The sequence below is a fragment of the Neofelis nebulosa genome, chromosome 7 (assembly GCF_028018385.1).
Source record: "Neofelis nebulosa isolate mNeoNeb1 chromosome 7, mNeoNeb1.pri, whole genome shotgun sequence".
NCBI classification, from domain to species: Eukaryota; Metazoa; Chordata; class Mammalia; order Carnivora; family Felidae; genus Neofelis; species Neofelis nebulosa.
Window position 1 is genome coordinate 5,010,767 of NC_080788.1, and position 15,611 is coordinate 5,026,377.

Here is a 15,611-nt window from a genome sequence, read left to right on the forward strand (position 1 = left end):
TGTCTCCACTGCCGACTGCCTAAACCACGCTGCCAACAATTCTGTCTCGCCTAGACACCTGCAAAGCCTCCTGACTGGCATTCGTGACCCTCGCCTTTGCCTCTGCTCAACACCTACCCTCACTGCAGCCCAAGTGATCTTACCAAAATACAAATCGGATTGTGACACTCCCCTGCTTAAACACCTCTCAAGGGCTTATCATCATTTACAGGATAAAGCCTAAAGCCCGTGCCTCAAAGAGCAAAAAGTTTAAGAACATTCTGTTGGCCAGGGAAGGGGGAAACAGGTGTCAGCACAGCCTCTACGGACAGTGATTTGGCATCATCGAATAAAACTAAAAACGCTTATACTCTTTTAAATTGCTTTTTAATCTTTATTTGTTTTTGAGAGAGAGAGAGAGAGACAGAGAGCGAGTGGGGGAAGACATAGAATCTAAAGCAGGCTCCAGGCTCTGAGGTGTCAGCACAGAGCCTGACACAGGGCTTGAACTCACGAACCGTGAGATCATGACCTGAGCTGAAGTCGGATGCTTAACCGACTGAGCCACCCACATGCCCCGAAACACTTATACACTTTGACCCAACAGTTCCATTATGAGGAATTTATCCTATAGCTATACAAGATAGATACATAAATGCAGATGGACTTATATACAAGGATATTCACTGCAGCACAGTTTATAACAGCAAAAGACTAGAAATTACCTAAATTCCATCCACACAGAACAGATCCAGTGAATTATGGTACATCCATATTCCAAATAAATAAATATCCAAGTAGAGGGGTGCCTGGGTGGTTCAGACAGTTGAGTGTCTGACTTCTCGTTTCAGCTCAAGTCATGATCTGGCAGTTCATGGGTTCAAGCCCCACATGGGGCCCTATGCTGTCAGTGCAGAGCCTGCTTTGGACCCTCAGTCCCCCTCTCTCTGCCCCTCCCCTGCTTGTGCTGTCTCAAAAATAAATAAACATTTTTTAAAAAACAAAAAAATAGGGGCATCTGGATGGCTCAGTCGGTTAAGCATCTGACTCTTGGTTTCAGCTCAGGTCATGATCTCACGGTTTGTGAGTCTGAGTCCCACATTGGGCTCTGTGCTGACAGTGCAGAACTTGCTTGGGATTCTGTCTCTCTGCCCCTTCCCTGCTATGTTCTCTCTCTCTCTCTCTCTCTCTCCCCCTCTCCCTCTCTCGAAATAAATAAATAAATAAATAAACAAACAAACAAATAAGAAAGGAAGGTGTGGACAGAAGGTACAATATGCAATCTTTTTGCAGCAAATATACAGACACACACACATATTTTTAAATGCATAGAAAATAGTTCTGGAAGGATGCCCAAGAAACCAGTTCTGGCAACTGACTTCGGGAAGAGGAACAGGATGGGGGGGGGGGGGTGGCGAGGCAGGGAATTGAGGAAGACCATATTCTCCATATACCTTTTCCACTTTTAAAATTTTATACCATGTGCACATGACACGTATTTCAGCAATTTTCAATTTAAAGCCAAAATAAGTAAATAAAACCTCGCGTGATCAACGATGCCCCTCCTTCCGCAAGGATCCCATCTCTCTCTCTGGGTTCATCTCTTGGGTCTCTCTGCCCAACACCAAGTTACTGTACTGACTACAGGGTGGTTTTGTAACTACTTTGTGTATTTGTTCTCTAGGGGACAGTCTCAGCCTTCTCCTCACTCACCTGAAGGACTTCTCATCCTTGAAGACCGCGCTCAAGTTTCTTCTCTTCTTTGAAGACTGCGAGTTCCCTCCTCCACCTCACCCCACCCTCCAAAAAGTTAGTGGCTTCCTACCCTAAGCACCCATGGCAAACATACCTAATTTATCAGTATGCCCTCATTCTGCGTCGTACTTGTTTGTTTCATGCATGTGTCACCTGCTAATGTGTAAACTCTTCCCCTCTGAAGAGGTGGACCCAGCAGTGTCTCAGAGTTAGAGACTTGGTGCTCAGTAACTATATGATGAATGATCAGTTGGATACTTTCTGGACACTTCTGCAAAAGCTGACCTCTCTAAACACTGTGGGGTGTGTGTGTGTGTGTGTGTGTGTGTGTGTGTGTGTGTGTGTGTCTACATTTGGAACTATGTGGAGATACAAGGACTGTTGTGTATTCCTTTAAAATAACCACTGTGTGAGCAGTGGCGGACCCAGCCGGTTCTGTGTGAGCTTCTTCACCACAAAGAACATCCGTAGGTTTAATTTTCCATCCTTACTGTCTTCCTCATAAATTCTCAGAGATTAAGGACTCAGTCTGATTCACCTTTGCATCCTGCACAGACTCAAGCACATAGGAGGATCCAGGAATCAACCACTGACTGAGAAGTACTATAGATTCTAACCCTCAAGAAGGGGCGTGGCCCTGGAGCGATGGTTTGGGGAAGCCAAGGGCGGTGGGGAGGGGCGCAGAGCAAAACCAGAAGGTTAACAGGAATGGTGAGGGCAGTGCCTAGGATCTGGAATCTCCTTCTCCTGAAACCCAGACCCAGAGCTGATACTGAGGTTTCATCATTTTTAAACGTTTGGTAGAACTGCCAGTAAAACTATCTGGCCCTAACAATTTCTTTTTTGGAAGATTTTTGACTACAAATTTTATTTCTGTAACAGTTGTAGGGTTATTCAAGTTGTCTCATTGTTTGCATGAGTTTTGGTAGTTTGTGGTTTTTAAAGAACGGGTCTGTTGCATCTAAGTTTTTGAACTATGTGCACAGTTTTTCATAGTAGCCCTTTATTATCTTTTCAATAGCTGCAGGGTCTCTCGTGATACCACCTGTCATTCTTTGATTATTACTATTATTATTATTATTATTATTATTAGAGAGAGCGAACACAAGCAAGCCTGGGAGAGGTGCAGACGGAAAGAGAGAGAGAACCTCAAGCAGGCTCCAAGCTCAGTATAGAGCATGCCACGGGGCTCAATCCCACATCCCTGGGATCATGACCTGAGCCGAAATCAAGAATCGGACGGTCAACCCGACTGAGCCAGCCAGGCATCCTGACCTTTCATTCTTTTTTTTTTTTTTAATCTTTATTGAGGTATTAATTGACAAAAATGCTATAATTTAAGGTGTACAGCTTATTGTTTTGATACACCTACATACAGCGAAAGGATCACCAGTCAATCAAGCCTTTCTTTCATTCTTGGTGCTGGTCATTTGTGTCTTCTCCCATTTTTTTTCTTTGTGAGTCTTGCTAGAAGTTTATCAATATTATTGATTTTTTTTTTCAAATAACCAGATTTTGGTTTAATTTATTTTCTCCACAGCTTTTCTGTTTTCAATGTCATCATTTTTCTGCTCTTTTCTTTATTATCTCTTTCCTTCCTGTTTCGGGTTTACTTTAATCTTCTCTTTCTAGTGTCTCAACATGGGAGTTTAGATTTTGACTTTAGACCTTTCTTCTTTTCTAATATAAATATTTAATGCTATAAATTTTCCTCAAAACACTGATTTAGTGGCATCCAAAATTTTGATGTGTTGTATTTTCGTTTTGATTCAGTTAAAAATATTTTCCAGGGTGCCTGGGTGGCTTAGTCAGTTAAGTTTCCGACTCTGACTCAGGTCATGAGCTCACAGTTTGTGGGTTCGAGCCTTGAATTGGGGTCTGTGCTGACAGCTCAGAGCCTGAAGCCTGCTTTGGATTCTGTGTCTCCCTCTCTTTCTGTCCCTCCCCAGCTCATGCACATGCGCTCACTCGCTCTCTCTCTCTCTCTCTCAAAAATAAATAAACATTTAAAAAAATGTTTGATATTTTCCAATTGTCCTTAAGACTTTCCGCTTTGCTGTGAGAATGTATCATAAATATTTTAAAGTGTTTGGAGACTTTCCTATTATCTTTCTGTCCTTGATTTGTAACTTAATTCCATTTTGGTCAGAGAACATACTTTGTATGATTTCAATTATTTTATATTTGTTAAGGTTTGTTGATGATCCAGGATATGATCTACTTTGGTAAATGTTTTACATTCACTTGAAAAGCATGAGTATTCTGTTGTCACATGGAGTATTCTAGGAGTCTGTTAAACCCAGTTGGTTGATAATGCTGTTCAGCCTCTTTTCTATTCTTATTCTTACAGATTTTCTGTCTACTGTGATTACTGAGAGAATGTTTAAGTTTCCAACTGTAATGGCTGATTTGTTTGTTTTTCCTTCCAGCTCTTCATATATTTGGAAGCTCTGTTGTTAGAGGCAAACACATTTTTTTAAATTATGTTTTCTTGAATGGACCTTTTTCTCATTATGTAATTCACTATTTTGCCCCAGTAATTTTCTTTGCTCTGGAGTCTATTTTGTCTGAAATTAATATGGTCACTCCAGTTTTCAACTGATTACTGTTTGTGTAGTGTATATTTTCTATTATTTTACTTTTGACTTACTTATATCATCATAATTGAAGTCAATTTCTTATAAAAAGCATAGAGCTGGGAATGTTTTCGACCCATTCTCTCAATGTCTTTGTGTGTTTAGACCACTTATATTTAATATAATTATTTATATGTTTGCATTTAGGTCAACTATGTTATTATTTGTTTTCTATTTGTTTCCTCTGTTCTTTCCTTCCTTTGTTTCCCCCTTCCTATCTTCTTTTAGATTATTTGAACATTTTTAGTATTCCACTTTAATTTATATACTGTGAATTTTTTTTTTTTTTAAAGTAGGCTCCATGCCCAGCATGGAGCCCAATACAGGGCATGAACTCACAACCCTGAGATCAAGGCCTGAGCTGAGATCGAGAGTCAGATGCTCAACCAACCGAGCCAGTCAGGCACATCTATTGTGGTTTTTACTATATTTCTTTGTACAGTACTTTAATTGCTGCCCTAGGGCTAACAATATATATACTTAACTTCTCAGAGACTAGAGTCAGTATTTTACCTCTTCAAGTGAGATGTAGTGATTTTTGCCACCATATAGGTCCCTTACTTCTCCTGTTTCTATTGTATGTCTACCCAGACATTTAGCATTTCTGTTATTCTTCTTTCTTTCCTGATGATACACGTTCCCTTCTGGTACCATTTCCCTTCCATAAGAAAAACGTACTTTAGCAATTCTTTTAGAACAGGTCTGTCAGTGAGTTAGTCTTGTAGCTTTCTCTTATCTGGTACTCTTTACTTCACCTCCAATACTGAAAGACATTTTGACTGAATGTAGACTTATAGAATGAAAGTCTTCTCATTCAGCAGGTCTATTATTCCACTTCCTTTTGACCTCCATGGTTCCTAATGAGAAATCTGTAGTCATTTCAACCATTGTTCCCCTATAAATAATGTGTTTTCATTGATTACTCTCAAGATTTTTGCATTGTCTTCACTTCTCAGCAATCTGATTACTGTTTCTTAGCAGGGAATTCTGTGGGCATATCTTTTTTTTTTAATGTTTATTTATTTTTGAAGGAAAGAGAGACAGAGTGTGAGTGGGGGAGGGGCAGAGAAAGAGGGAGACACATAATCCGAAGCAGGCTCCAGGCTCTGAGCTGTCAGCACAGAGCCCGACATGGGGCTTGAACTCACAAAGTGTAAGATCATGGTCTGAACCAAAGTTGGACGCTCAACCAACTGAGCCACCCAGGCGCCCCTGCAGGCATACCTTATTTGGGATTAACTGAACTTCTTGTCTGTAGATTTGTGTCTTTTGCCAAATTTGGGAAGTTCTCAACCATTTTTCATTCTTTTTTTTTTTTTTTTTTTTATGTACCACACTTTCTTCTCTCCTTGGTTTCCAATGACACAAACATTAGATGTTTTGATATTGTACCACAGGTCCCTGAAGCTCTATTTATTTCTTTTTCCTATCTTTTCCCCCTCTCTGTTATTCACATTAAATAATTTCTGTTGATGTATCTTCAAGGTCACTGACCTTTTCCTGTCATCTTCACTCTGCTATTATGCCCAGCCAGGAAGTGTCTTCATTTCAGTTATTGCACTTTTCTGCTCTGAAATCAAAATTTGGTTCTTTGTACCCTGTATTTCTTTGCAGAGACTTCCTATGTTTCCATTTATTTCCAGAGTATTTACCCTTACATTTTGTCACATTTTTATAGTAGCTGATTTTAAGTCAGACAATTCCAACAGTGCTGCCATCTTGACATTGGCATTCTGTAACCCTCTTTTCCCAGGCAAGGTGAGATTTCCAGGCTTTTCATAGGCCAAGTAATTTTCATTGTATCCTAGGCATTTTGAATATCATGAGACGCTGGTTCTTATATAAACCCTATGGATAATGTTAATATTTGTGTCTTATCAGATGATCAATCTACTTGGTTGTGTTCAGGCTGCAAGTTCCATTCAGCCTTTTGAAGTTCTAGTGTCAATGCCAGTTCCATTTATCAAAGCCTTTGCAGGGCTATTCAGATCTATCTGGTGGGTATGCCACCCAGTGGCCGGTCTGGGATTTGAATGATAGTTTTTTAGTTCCACTGTCAAACTTTTTGATACACGGGCCAAAACTAGATCCATGCATGCACGAATAGCTTGGGAACAAGCCCAGGAACTTATAAACAGCTTAAGAAGTCACTTCCCAAATGTTCCTTCTCCATGATTTCCCCTGTACTTCCTGGGTCCATAGGGCCCCCTTTTTCAGCCTTCTGGCCAGATAGCTGGGGCTTCATTTTCTCCTCTCTGTCACATATTTGCACAAAGGAACCTGTGTCCTAGGCCAGGAAGAGACTCAAAAGAGAGCAAGAGGGAGAGCGAGAGAGAAAGCAACAGAAATTCATCCTACCCTCTTGGAGACCACAGCTTCTCTGAATAAAGGAAAGATTCCCCTCCCTCAAAGTTTGACACCTATGGCCTCTTACTGTCACTACCAGCAGATTCCTTTCCTATTCCTCAAGCCTGATCTCGAGTAGAGGGCTTCTCCTAAAGTAAAGCTGATGCTTACTTCTGAGCTTCTGATTGCATTAAGACCAGGCCAGAGAATAGTCGACTTAAGAAACAAACAAACAAACAATCAAACAAAATAGTAAACACTGCTGGTTCTGGGGTACTTTGAATTCTGGTCTTCTTCCCCAATCTACCTGCTCCTGTTTGCTTATCAAAGGCATCAAATGGTCCCACCATGCATTCTGTCCAAGTTGTTAGCTGTATTCAAGGGGAGACACGGGGTGAGTGTGTTTGCTCCGTCTCATTCAGAACTGGAAGTGCTATACCCATAACAACTAGCTTCATACTAGTCATTGTATTTTTCAGTTCTGGATTTCTAGTTGGTTGGTTTTTAAGTCTATGCCACTTTTTAAAGTTTCTAGTTCTCTGAAATTTTCAATCTTGTTTTTTTGTTTGTTTGTTTGTTTTACCTTCTTTGAATACAGGAAAAAGAGTCTTAGTTTTATAGTTCATGTCTAATAATTCCAAACGTTAGAAAAGTTGGAACCCCCATGGACACATTATATTATCTGCTGGTTTTGCTACTTCTTTTTCACATTTTCCTCTCGTGGTGTGCCTGCTTATCTTCATTTGGAGGCCAAGTGTTAATTTTTTTCACATTTATTCATTTTTGAGAGTGAGAGAGACAATGCATGAGCAGGGGAGGGGCAGACAGCAAGGGAGACACAGAATCAGAAACAGGCTCCAGGCTCTGAGCTGTCAGCACAGAGTCCGACGCAGGGCTTGAACTCACAGACCGCGAGATCATGGCCTGAGCTGAAGTCGGACTCTTAACCGACTGAGCCACCCAGGCGCCCCAGTTGCCAAATATTATATTTGAAGTGCTTTTTAAAAATAATTTGAGGCCAGGGGCGCCTGGATGGCTCAGCCAGTTAAGCATCTGACTCTTGATTTTGGCTTAGGTCATGCTCTCACAGCTTGTGGGATTGAGCCCCGTGTAGGGCTGCACACTGATGGCACAGAGCCTGCTTGGGATTCTCTCTCCTTCTCTCTCTGCCCCTCCCCTGCTTGTGCTCACTCTCTCTCAAAATAAATAAATGAACTTTAAAAAATAATTTGAGTCTTAAAGTGATACTATTGTCCTCCAGATGATTTTCGCTTCTTCCAGGTGCTTGAAGGCACCAGGTGTCTTGAATCACCTTAACCTAACTTCAGGGATTGGGATATGTGTTTGTCACCTGAGTAACTTAGAGCTAAACCTCAATCCCTGTGTGGGTAATTTACTTCTGGCTCACTGTTCCTTCAGGGTCCCAACCCAAAGACCAGGGGGTTGACCAGGGCTACTAGTCTTGAGACCACAGATGCCAACCTTTGTGTCCCTAGTCCCATAAGGCTGTGTCTAAAACACTGCTGAGTCTCTCATTCTCCTCTCCTGGAGTGGCAAACAGCTGCTATGACAAACACTGGGTTTGTCACCATTCTGGATTTCCATTTTGTCCCATATCCTGGGTTGCTAACCCTTCACTTTGTCCTTTACTTGCTGTCCTCTGTAGGGAAATTGGTCTGAACTAGCTAACCTAGCACTACTGGAAGCTGATATTCAATAAATGTTAGTTCCCCCTCCTTTCCGTCTCATGCTCGAGCCTAGGTGATGTTACAGTTCATGCTAAACCAACCAAAGCAGAATACAAGACAGAAGAGAAGAAAAAGTGTTGAGACGCTTTGAAAGCATCTGGGCATTAAGACTAGGATAGGAAGAGCTGCATTCCTGGGCTAGCCCACCATCTTACTTTTGCTTCATGCTCCCTGTCCTTCCCAGAATGGCTTCCTTCCTCTCTCCCACCTATCTGAACTCTTTCAACCTGGGGATATCATAGACACTCTTCCAGATCAGAAAAATTCTAGCTGATGCTTTTCTACTATGGTATTTCCAGCAATGAATCCTGTACATGCTGCCAACCAGCCTGGCCACGTCCCAGATGCCTTCCCTGGTCCTACTTCACCCTCCTTCCCTGGAAACCTACTGCAGTAACCATTCACCACACCCTCTGTCCTTGTGGTTTGGTGTAAGTCTAATGCCCTCGATTCACCAGATAATTCCTTGAGGCAAGGATCATGCCCCTCCTCAAGTCCCCCCTCTCAGAAAATACTTGTATTCACGTATTCTCTGAAAACCAAAGATGCCTGATTATGGGAGGGGAGTTTCCAAATCTCGGTATGATCATCCCCAAGTCTGAGATCGCAAGATGTTCAGCAGTGCTCTCCCATGTCTACACTGTCCCCTCCAAAGACCTGGGAAGATGGGGCATTCCACCATGTCCCCACACTCCAGTACCTCAGCTCCAGAGATCTAAGCCAGTCTCAGAAAATATCTCAGGTTAGGGCACTAACAAGCAGCCTTTGAGGATACTGGAGGCCAGTTCCCACTCATTAAGTACCTTCAGGGAAGATTGCTTCTGCCTGGGGAAAGAGCTGTCTACACAGCATTACTGGGCTTAGGGGCAGGGGAGCATGATGTCTAGACATTCTTAACAACCCAAGAGGCCTCAGTCCCAGCACCTGCTCCTCATCCATATCCAATATGGAAGCCTCATCTAAACTGTCAGAGATGTCCCCTATCTCCAGGAAAGGAAATCAAGACAAAGAAGGGGAGCAGTGGCATCAGAGCCCCGAGTCAAGATCCTTCAAGCACTAACCCTAACAAGAGACATGCTGAGCCCGTATGAAGGAAACATCAGAACTTAAAAAGAGGTATGAAAGAGGCTTGAATAGTGGAAAGGAATACCATGCCGTCAGGTGAGAAAGCTAAATATTAAGATATGGATTTTTCCAAATTAATTCTTATACTTACTATAATCCCAATCAGAATGCCAATGATATAGAGACAGAAAGCACGTTAGTGGTTGCCTGGGTCTGGGGGTGGGGACACGGGTAAGCTGCAAAAAGGAACAGGGATCTTTTTGGGCTGATGGAAATGTTCGAAAATGGGATTGTGGTAATGCCTGCATAACTGTAAGTTGTGTATATTGCACATTTGAACTAGGTGAATGTTATAGTATATATATGACATCCCAATAATGCTGATTAAAATATATATCTAGCAAGTTTTACTAAAAGATCGTTCCAAATGCAAATTGCACTTCCGTTTTCCAAGATTTAACAGGCTTTTGATCTTGTGAAAAACAGCTTATCACTTTTTAAAATGTGATTTAAAAAAAAAAAAAGGTAAATATAGAGGTACCAAAAAACTGGTATGTGGGAATTTAAAGAATTTCAAATAGTGATTCTATAGTTTTCCTAGAGGAATGAACAAGAGAGAATAGCTAAGAAAATTTTAAAAGAAGTCTAAGAGGGTTGCTTTGCCAGAAATTAAAGCTACGATCATTCAAACAAGGCCATTCGGTTGTAAGAATCAACAAACACATTAACAGATTAGGATGAGTATATACACAGGAACTAAAAGCGGCCTTAATGTGTATAAAAATTAGTATGTAAAGAAAGAATCACAAACTAATAGCTAAGAATTAAATATTCCACAAATGATACTGGGGGAATTACCTACTTGCTAACTAAAAATCGAGCTGGAAACTGATGCTATGTTATATACTCAAATCAATTCCGGGTTAATTTAAAATCAAATGAAGACATTCAAAAAACAAAAAATTACTTGAAATGTTGACGAATACTTAATGAACCTTAGAACAGGGAAGGAATGCATAACCTATGAAAGAAATGGTTAAAATATCCATATTGTGGCACATTATTGCAACCATTAAAGTTTTCTGGATAATTTTTAGAAACCATGAGATGCTCATGAAATACTGAGAAGTGAAGAAACCAGGTTATAAAACTGACTCAGAAGAACAGCACACATTACATTTTAAAAACAATAAAACTACATATACAGAAAGGTTGGTACATACACCAAGAGGCTTCTGGGTGCTGGAACTATAGGTGAATTGTTACTTTCTCCCTCAAACTTGTAGGGTTCCCCCCTCCCCATATTTTTCACCATGACCATGGGTTTCTTTCATAATCAGAAAAATAAGGGTTTTTTTTTAAGACTTGGGAGAATAAGAATATGAAAAAACATGGGGCGCCTGGGTGGCTCAGTCGGTTAAGCAACCGACTTTGGCTCAGGTCACGATCTTGCAGTTCATGGATTTGAGCCCCGCATGGGGTTCTGTGCAGACAGCTCGGAGCCTGGAGCCTGCTTGGGATTCTGTGTCTCCCTCTCTCTCTCTCTCTCTCTGCCCCTCCCCAGCTCATTCTCTCTCTCTCTCTCTCTCTCTCTCTCTCTCTCTCAAAAATAAACACACATAAAAACAAACAAAAAGAATATGAAAAAACAATCAAATTCGGCCACTAAAAAGCAGCAGCTTCAACATGCACATAGATGTTAAATGTGTTTCTCACATGTGTGATCTATTTCACAAATTTTTAAAGCACAGAAGAATGAAAGGCACACAAGCATTTTGTGGGAACAGTGGGACTGGTGCACCTGTCCCTCCTGAGAGGCAAGGAGGGCCCTGCCAGGAGGTGCAGCCGGCCCGGCTGTGGCGTCCCCACCCCTGTGGGCGGGGAGGCCACCTTCACTCAGACTTGGCTGCGGGCCTGGTCACTTCCCAAATGAGCTCCCTCGGGGCCCCTGAGGGCCATCCCTGCAGCAAGGCCCTCCTGTCCAGCCTGAGGACTGTCAGGCACACAGAGTAGCCCTGGCTGGGCCACTAGGAAGTCACCACACCGGCTGCCAACATCTCCAGAGACCAAGCATGAGGGATGAGTCATGAACAGACTGAGTCTGGTTTGAGGTTCACTCCACCCCCAAACCCGCTGAACTACTGTCCCCACAGACTCACTCAGCACCACTGAAAGAAAACCAGTTCCCCTGATCACCCTTAAAACTGATCTCTCCCTGGGGTGCCTGGGTGGTTCAGTGTATTGGGCATCTGACTCTCGATTTCAGCTCAGGTCATGATCTCACGCTTCATGAGTTCGAGCCCGATTCAGGCTCTGCGCTGACAGCATAGAGCCTGCTTGAGATTCTCTCTCTCCCTCTCTCTCTGCCCCTCCCATGCACCCTCTCTCTCTCAAAATAAATAAATAACTTAAAAAAAAAAACCAAAACCTGTCTCTCCCTCCTTTCCCGATGGAAGTTCTCTCCATGGGAAAGGCAGCCCCCACCCAACCCCGTTGTCCGTGAAGCACCCCTTCCCTGTGCCCTCCATGAGGTCTGGGGGCAGGTGGCTTGTCCCTTCTGTCGTCTGCCCTGGCTTTTGAAACGCCCTTCCTTTCTGCCACTCAGAAGGAATACTGTTCACTGTAAAACCGCCTGCCGAAACTCCTGTGAAATAGCAACTGCCCTCTGCTCCCTGAAACAAGATTAGCACGGACCAAATGGGAGAGTTTCTTCTGTAGCGCCTCTCAACCCTGTCCCTCCCCGGTCCCCAAACTCCTTAATGCTGTCGCCCCCCTGCCTCTCTCTTTGAAGAGTGGATACCCCCATCCCTACCTCCACACAAAACATCACCTTCCCTCTGCTGGCTACCCGACCCCTGAAAATGATGGCACTCCTGTTCCCACATGGAAGAGTTAGCATCTATATCCCTCATGGTAGTTATCTTTTATCTCCTGCCATTTATTTAGTTCTTAATATGCATCCGGCCCTGTGCTGAGCACAGACTCTCAGTAGCCTTATGAAGCAGGTAGTATTTTTATTCTGATTTTACAACGTGCCCAAATCACAAAATGTTAAGCATATAATCAGCTTAAGCCAGAATTTCCTGGACAGTTGCTATATGTTTTTTATTTACTTATTTTGAGAGACAGCAAGCAGGGGGAGGGGCAGAGAGAGGGAGAGAGAGAATCCCAAGCAGGCTCTGCTCTGTCAGCACAGAGCCCAGTGCGGGGCTTGAACTCACCAACTGTGAGATGGTGACCTGAGCCGAAGTCGGACACTTAACCGACTGAGCCACCCAGGCGCCTCTGATATATATTTTTTTAATGTTTTTTTTTTAAGTTTATTTATTTATTTTTGGGAGAGACAGATACAGTGCAAGTGGGGGAGGAGCTGAGGGAGAGAGGGGGAGGGAGAGAGAGACAGAGACAGAGACACAGAGAGAGAATCCCAAGCAGGCTCCGAGCTGCCGGCACCTATGCAGGGCTCGAACCCACCAACAGTTGATATTTTTAAAAATCTTCTGCTAAGCATCCAGGTCGAGACCCCCTGCACACTACAGTGCCCTCCTGTTCCTCAGTCTCCCCACGAAACGCTGCTGCCTCAGTATAGCCCACAGAAAACTCTCCACAGGCTCTTTCCCCACCAAAGAACATCATTTTCCTATCCCTCCCTCTGGGACACGGTCCCTTGGCCGTGAGCCCCCATGCTGTCAGAGGAGAGGGTCAGAGTCAAGCTGTGCTGCCCTCAGGCCTGGCATCTGGAGATTGGCTGGAGTGAGGGCCAGGCCTGTGGTCCCCTGCTCCTGGCGGGCACTCCATCACCACCTCACCCCCTTCTATAAATAGCCCACTGCTCGCTGGCCGCCGAGCTGCTGGAGCAGGAGTTTCCATGAGGTCAGCTTCCCAGAGCAGCCTCTAGGCACCCAACACCCACACTTACCTCTCCTGGAGTCCTGTGGCCTCCTCGCCCCTGCAGGGGGCTGTCCCGGGTGCCGTGTCTCCGCCGGGCAGGGGGTGTGGGCACTTGGGCAGAGGCCTGAGGTGAGGCCTTGCCTAAGGGTTCTGGAGCCTGGCCCAGCGAAGAATCGGGCATGCTGTCGGTGGCAGGCTCCTCTTTGGGCTTTGGCGGAGCAAATCTCCTCCTGTTGAAAGGCCTAGTCGGCTGAGGGGCTGAGGATGGGGGCTGGCCAGGGGCAGCAGGCCCCCTTTCACCCCCGGCCTCGCTGGGTACCTTCCCCGAGGACGTCTCTCCGGGCGCCCGGCCACTTGGGGCCTGGGGCCCCTCCTTCCCCTGAGGCCTGCCCCCCCGGGTACTCTCCAGATACATGTCCTTCAGGGAGAAATACCCTTCCTGGTCTGCGCCTGGGGCGGGGGCCTTCTGGGCCCGGTCCGGAGTGCCCACAGCCGCGTCTGGCTTCCTGGGGCCATCCACTCCCGAGGACGCAGGCCCCCGTGCAGCCCTGCCTCTGGGCCGGGTCTGAACCTGCTCCACGTTCACGGGCCCCTGTGTCCCCGGGGGCTCAGGCTTGTCTGAACTCGGGGCACGGTTTTCAGAAGAACGGTGGCTTCGAGCTGCCTTCTCTAACTCTGGCTTCCGCAGACCTTGCTTAGGTTCCTCGTCTTTCTTTTTCTTCTTGGCCCCAGACTCCTTCTGGGGGGCTCTCTGAGGCGCCAGCTCCATGGCCTCATAGATGTACGTCAACAGGCCGTGCTCCCCATCCTCCCCGTTCTCCGGGACAGCCTCCCCGTTGGTGGTCACCTCTCCGGGCACAAAGCTGTTGATCAGCCCCAAACCGGGGTGCCCACCAGGCTCGGTCTCTTCCACCTGCCACGCCGCCGGGGTCCCGTCCTCAGCCTCCTCGGTCGGGCCCGGGGGCACAGGCACCTCAGCCCCGCTCAGCCGCCGCTTCCGCTGGAAGCGGTCGGGGCTGAGCTTCCGCAGGGTGTCGGCATCTCCCGCCACCTCCTTCCTGGGCTTCCAGCTCTGCTCGATCTCCCGCAACTTTGCCGCAGCCTTGCGCTTCAGCTTGGCGAACCAGCGCTGGTGGATCTTGTACTCGGTCATGGTGCCAACCTCCAGGACCCCCGAGCAGGACACGATGCCCTTGGTGTTCCGGGCAGACGCCTGGTAGATGGCCGCATCTTCCTCCTGACACCTAGACATAGGAGCAGGAGATGCCGACCCGGCCTTCCTGCCAGGCGAGAGGCCCCACGCCCCACAGCCAGCGCCTCCCGGAGCTGAGCACGCTGCCCTGCCCCCCACGGGTCCCGCCCTGAGCGCCACTCCCCCCCCCCCCAGACATCACCATGTCATCCAACGTACAGATAGGGAAACCGAGGCCGGCACCAGGGAGGGAGCTGGCCCAGGTCATGCTGTTCCAGGAGGGGATTAGACTTGGGGCCTAGGAGAGCTCCTTCAGAAGCAGGTGACCCGCATAGCCCCCTTGTGAAGTAAGGATGACACAGGAGCCTTTTTTTGGCAGCTGACCTCATGGAAAATGTTTCTACGGGGCAGGACCTCCTCTGGTTGTGCTCCACTCTCGGGCTGTCAGAAACGCTCCTGCCCCGGCCAGAGGGGATCCCAGGCACCGGTGGGCAGACACGCCTCGCCAGCAGCAGGTTCGACTCCGCAGCAGAAACCACCCCCACCCTCCTCCACCCCTGGATCCCGCCTGGGCATCTGCGTCCAGGTGGGCCCACTTCTGACGGGGCCACAGGACCCTCAGGCAACCTGAGAGGCCGCTTTCCCCTCACCTGTAGAGCTGCAGTGTGTGACGGTTGCCCTGATGCATGATCTCGTATTTCGGCAAGCCACAGTAGCGATCTAGCTGGACGTCATCCTTGTACCAGGTCACCTCCGGCTCTGGGTATCCTACGAAGGGGGCAGGAGACCGGGTTGCGGGAAGACCAGTTCCAAAGCAGCAGAAGGGGAGCACAGAATGCCCCGGCTTCCCTGGACCACCGGAAGCACCTGGGCTGGCCCGCCTGCCCCACCCGCCGGAAGAGAAGGGCTATCATTTGGCTTAACTCATTTGCAGAAGCCAGGCCACGTCAAGGCTGAAAACTGTGCCCGCTTCAGCAGCTGGAAGGCAAAGAGGGAGGA

General features: G+C 46.2%; 1 protein-coding gene across 4 annotated transcripts in view; it reads right to left on the reverse strand.

Moving 5' to 3' along the window:
* ALPK3 (alpha kinase 3) overlaps positions 1 to 15,611 on the reverse strand; it is a 56,199-nt gene that overhangs the window by 21,146 nt on the left and 19,442 nt on the right. For 3 of the 4 annotated variants that reach the window (XM_058736471.1, XM_058736470.1, XM_058736472.1), the window contains 2 exons: positions 15,263 to 15,380; positions 13,449 to 14,664 (listed from right to left, as the gene is read on the reverse strand). In XM_058736471.1, coding sequence (XP_058592454.1) covers positions 13,449 to 14,664; positions 15,263 to 15,380 — 1,334 coding nt within the window. Of the gene's footprint in view, positions 1 to 13,448; positions 14,665 to 14,831; positions 15,017 to 15,262; positions 15,381 to 15,611 lie in introns of those variants that run through there. The other variant, XM_058736473.1, reaches the window with a different exon arrangement.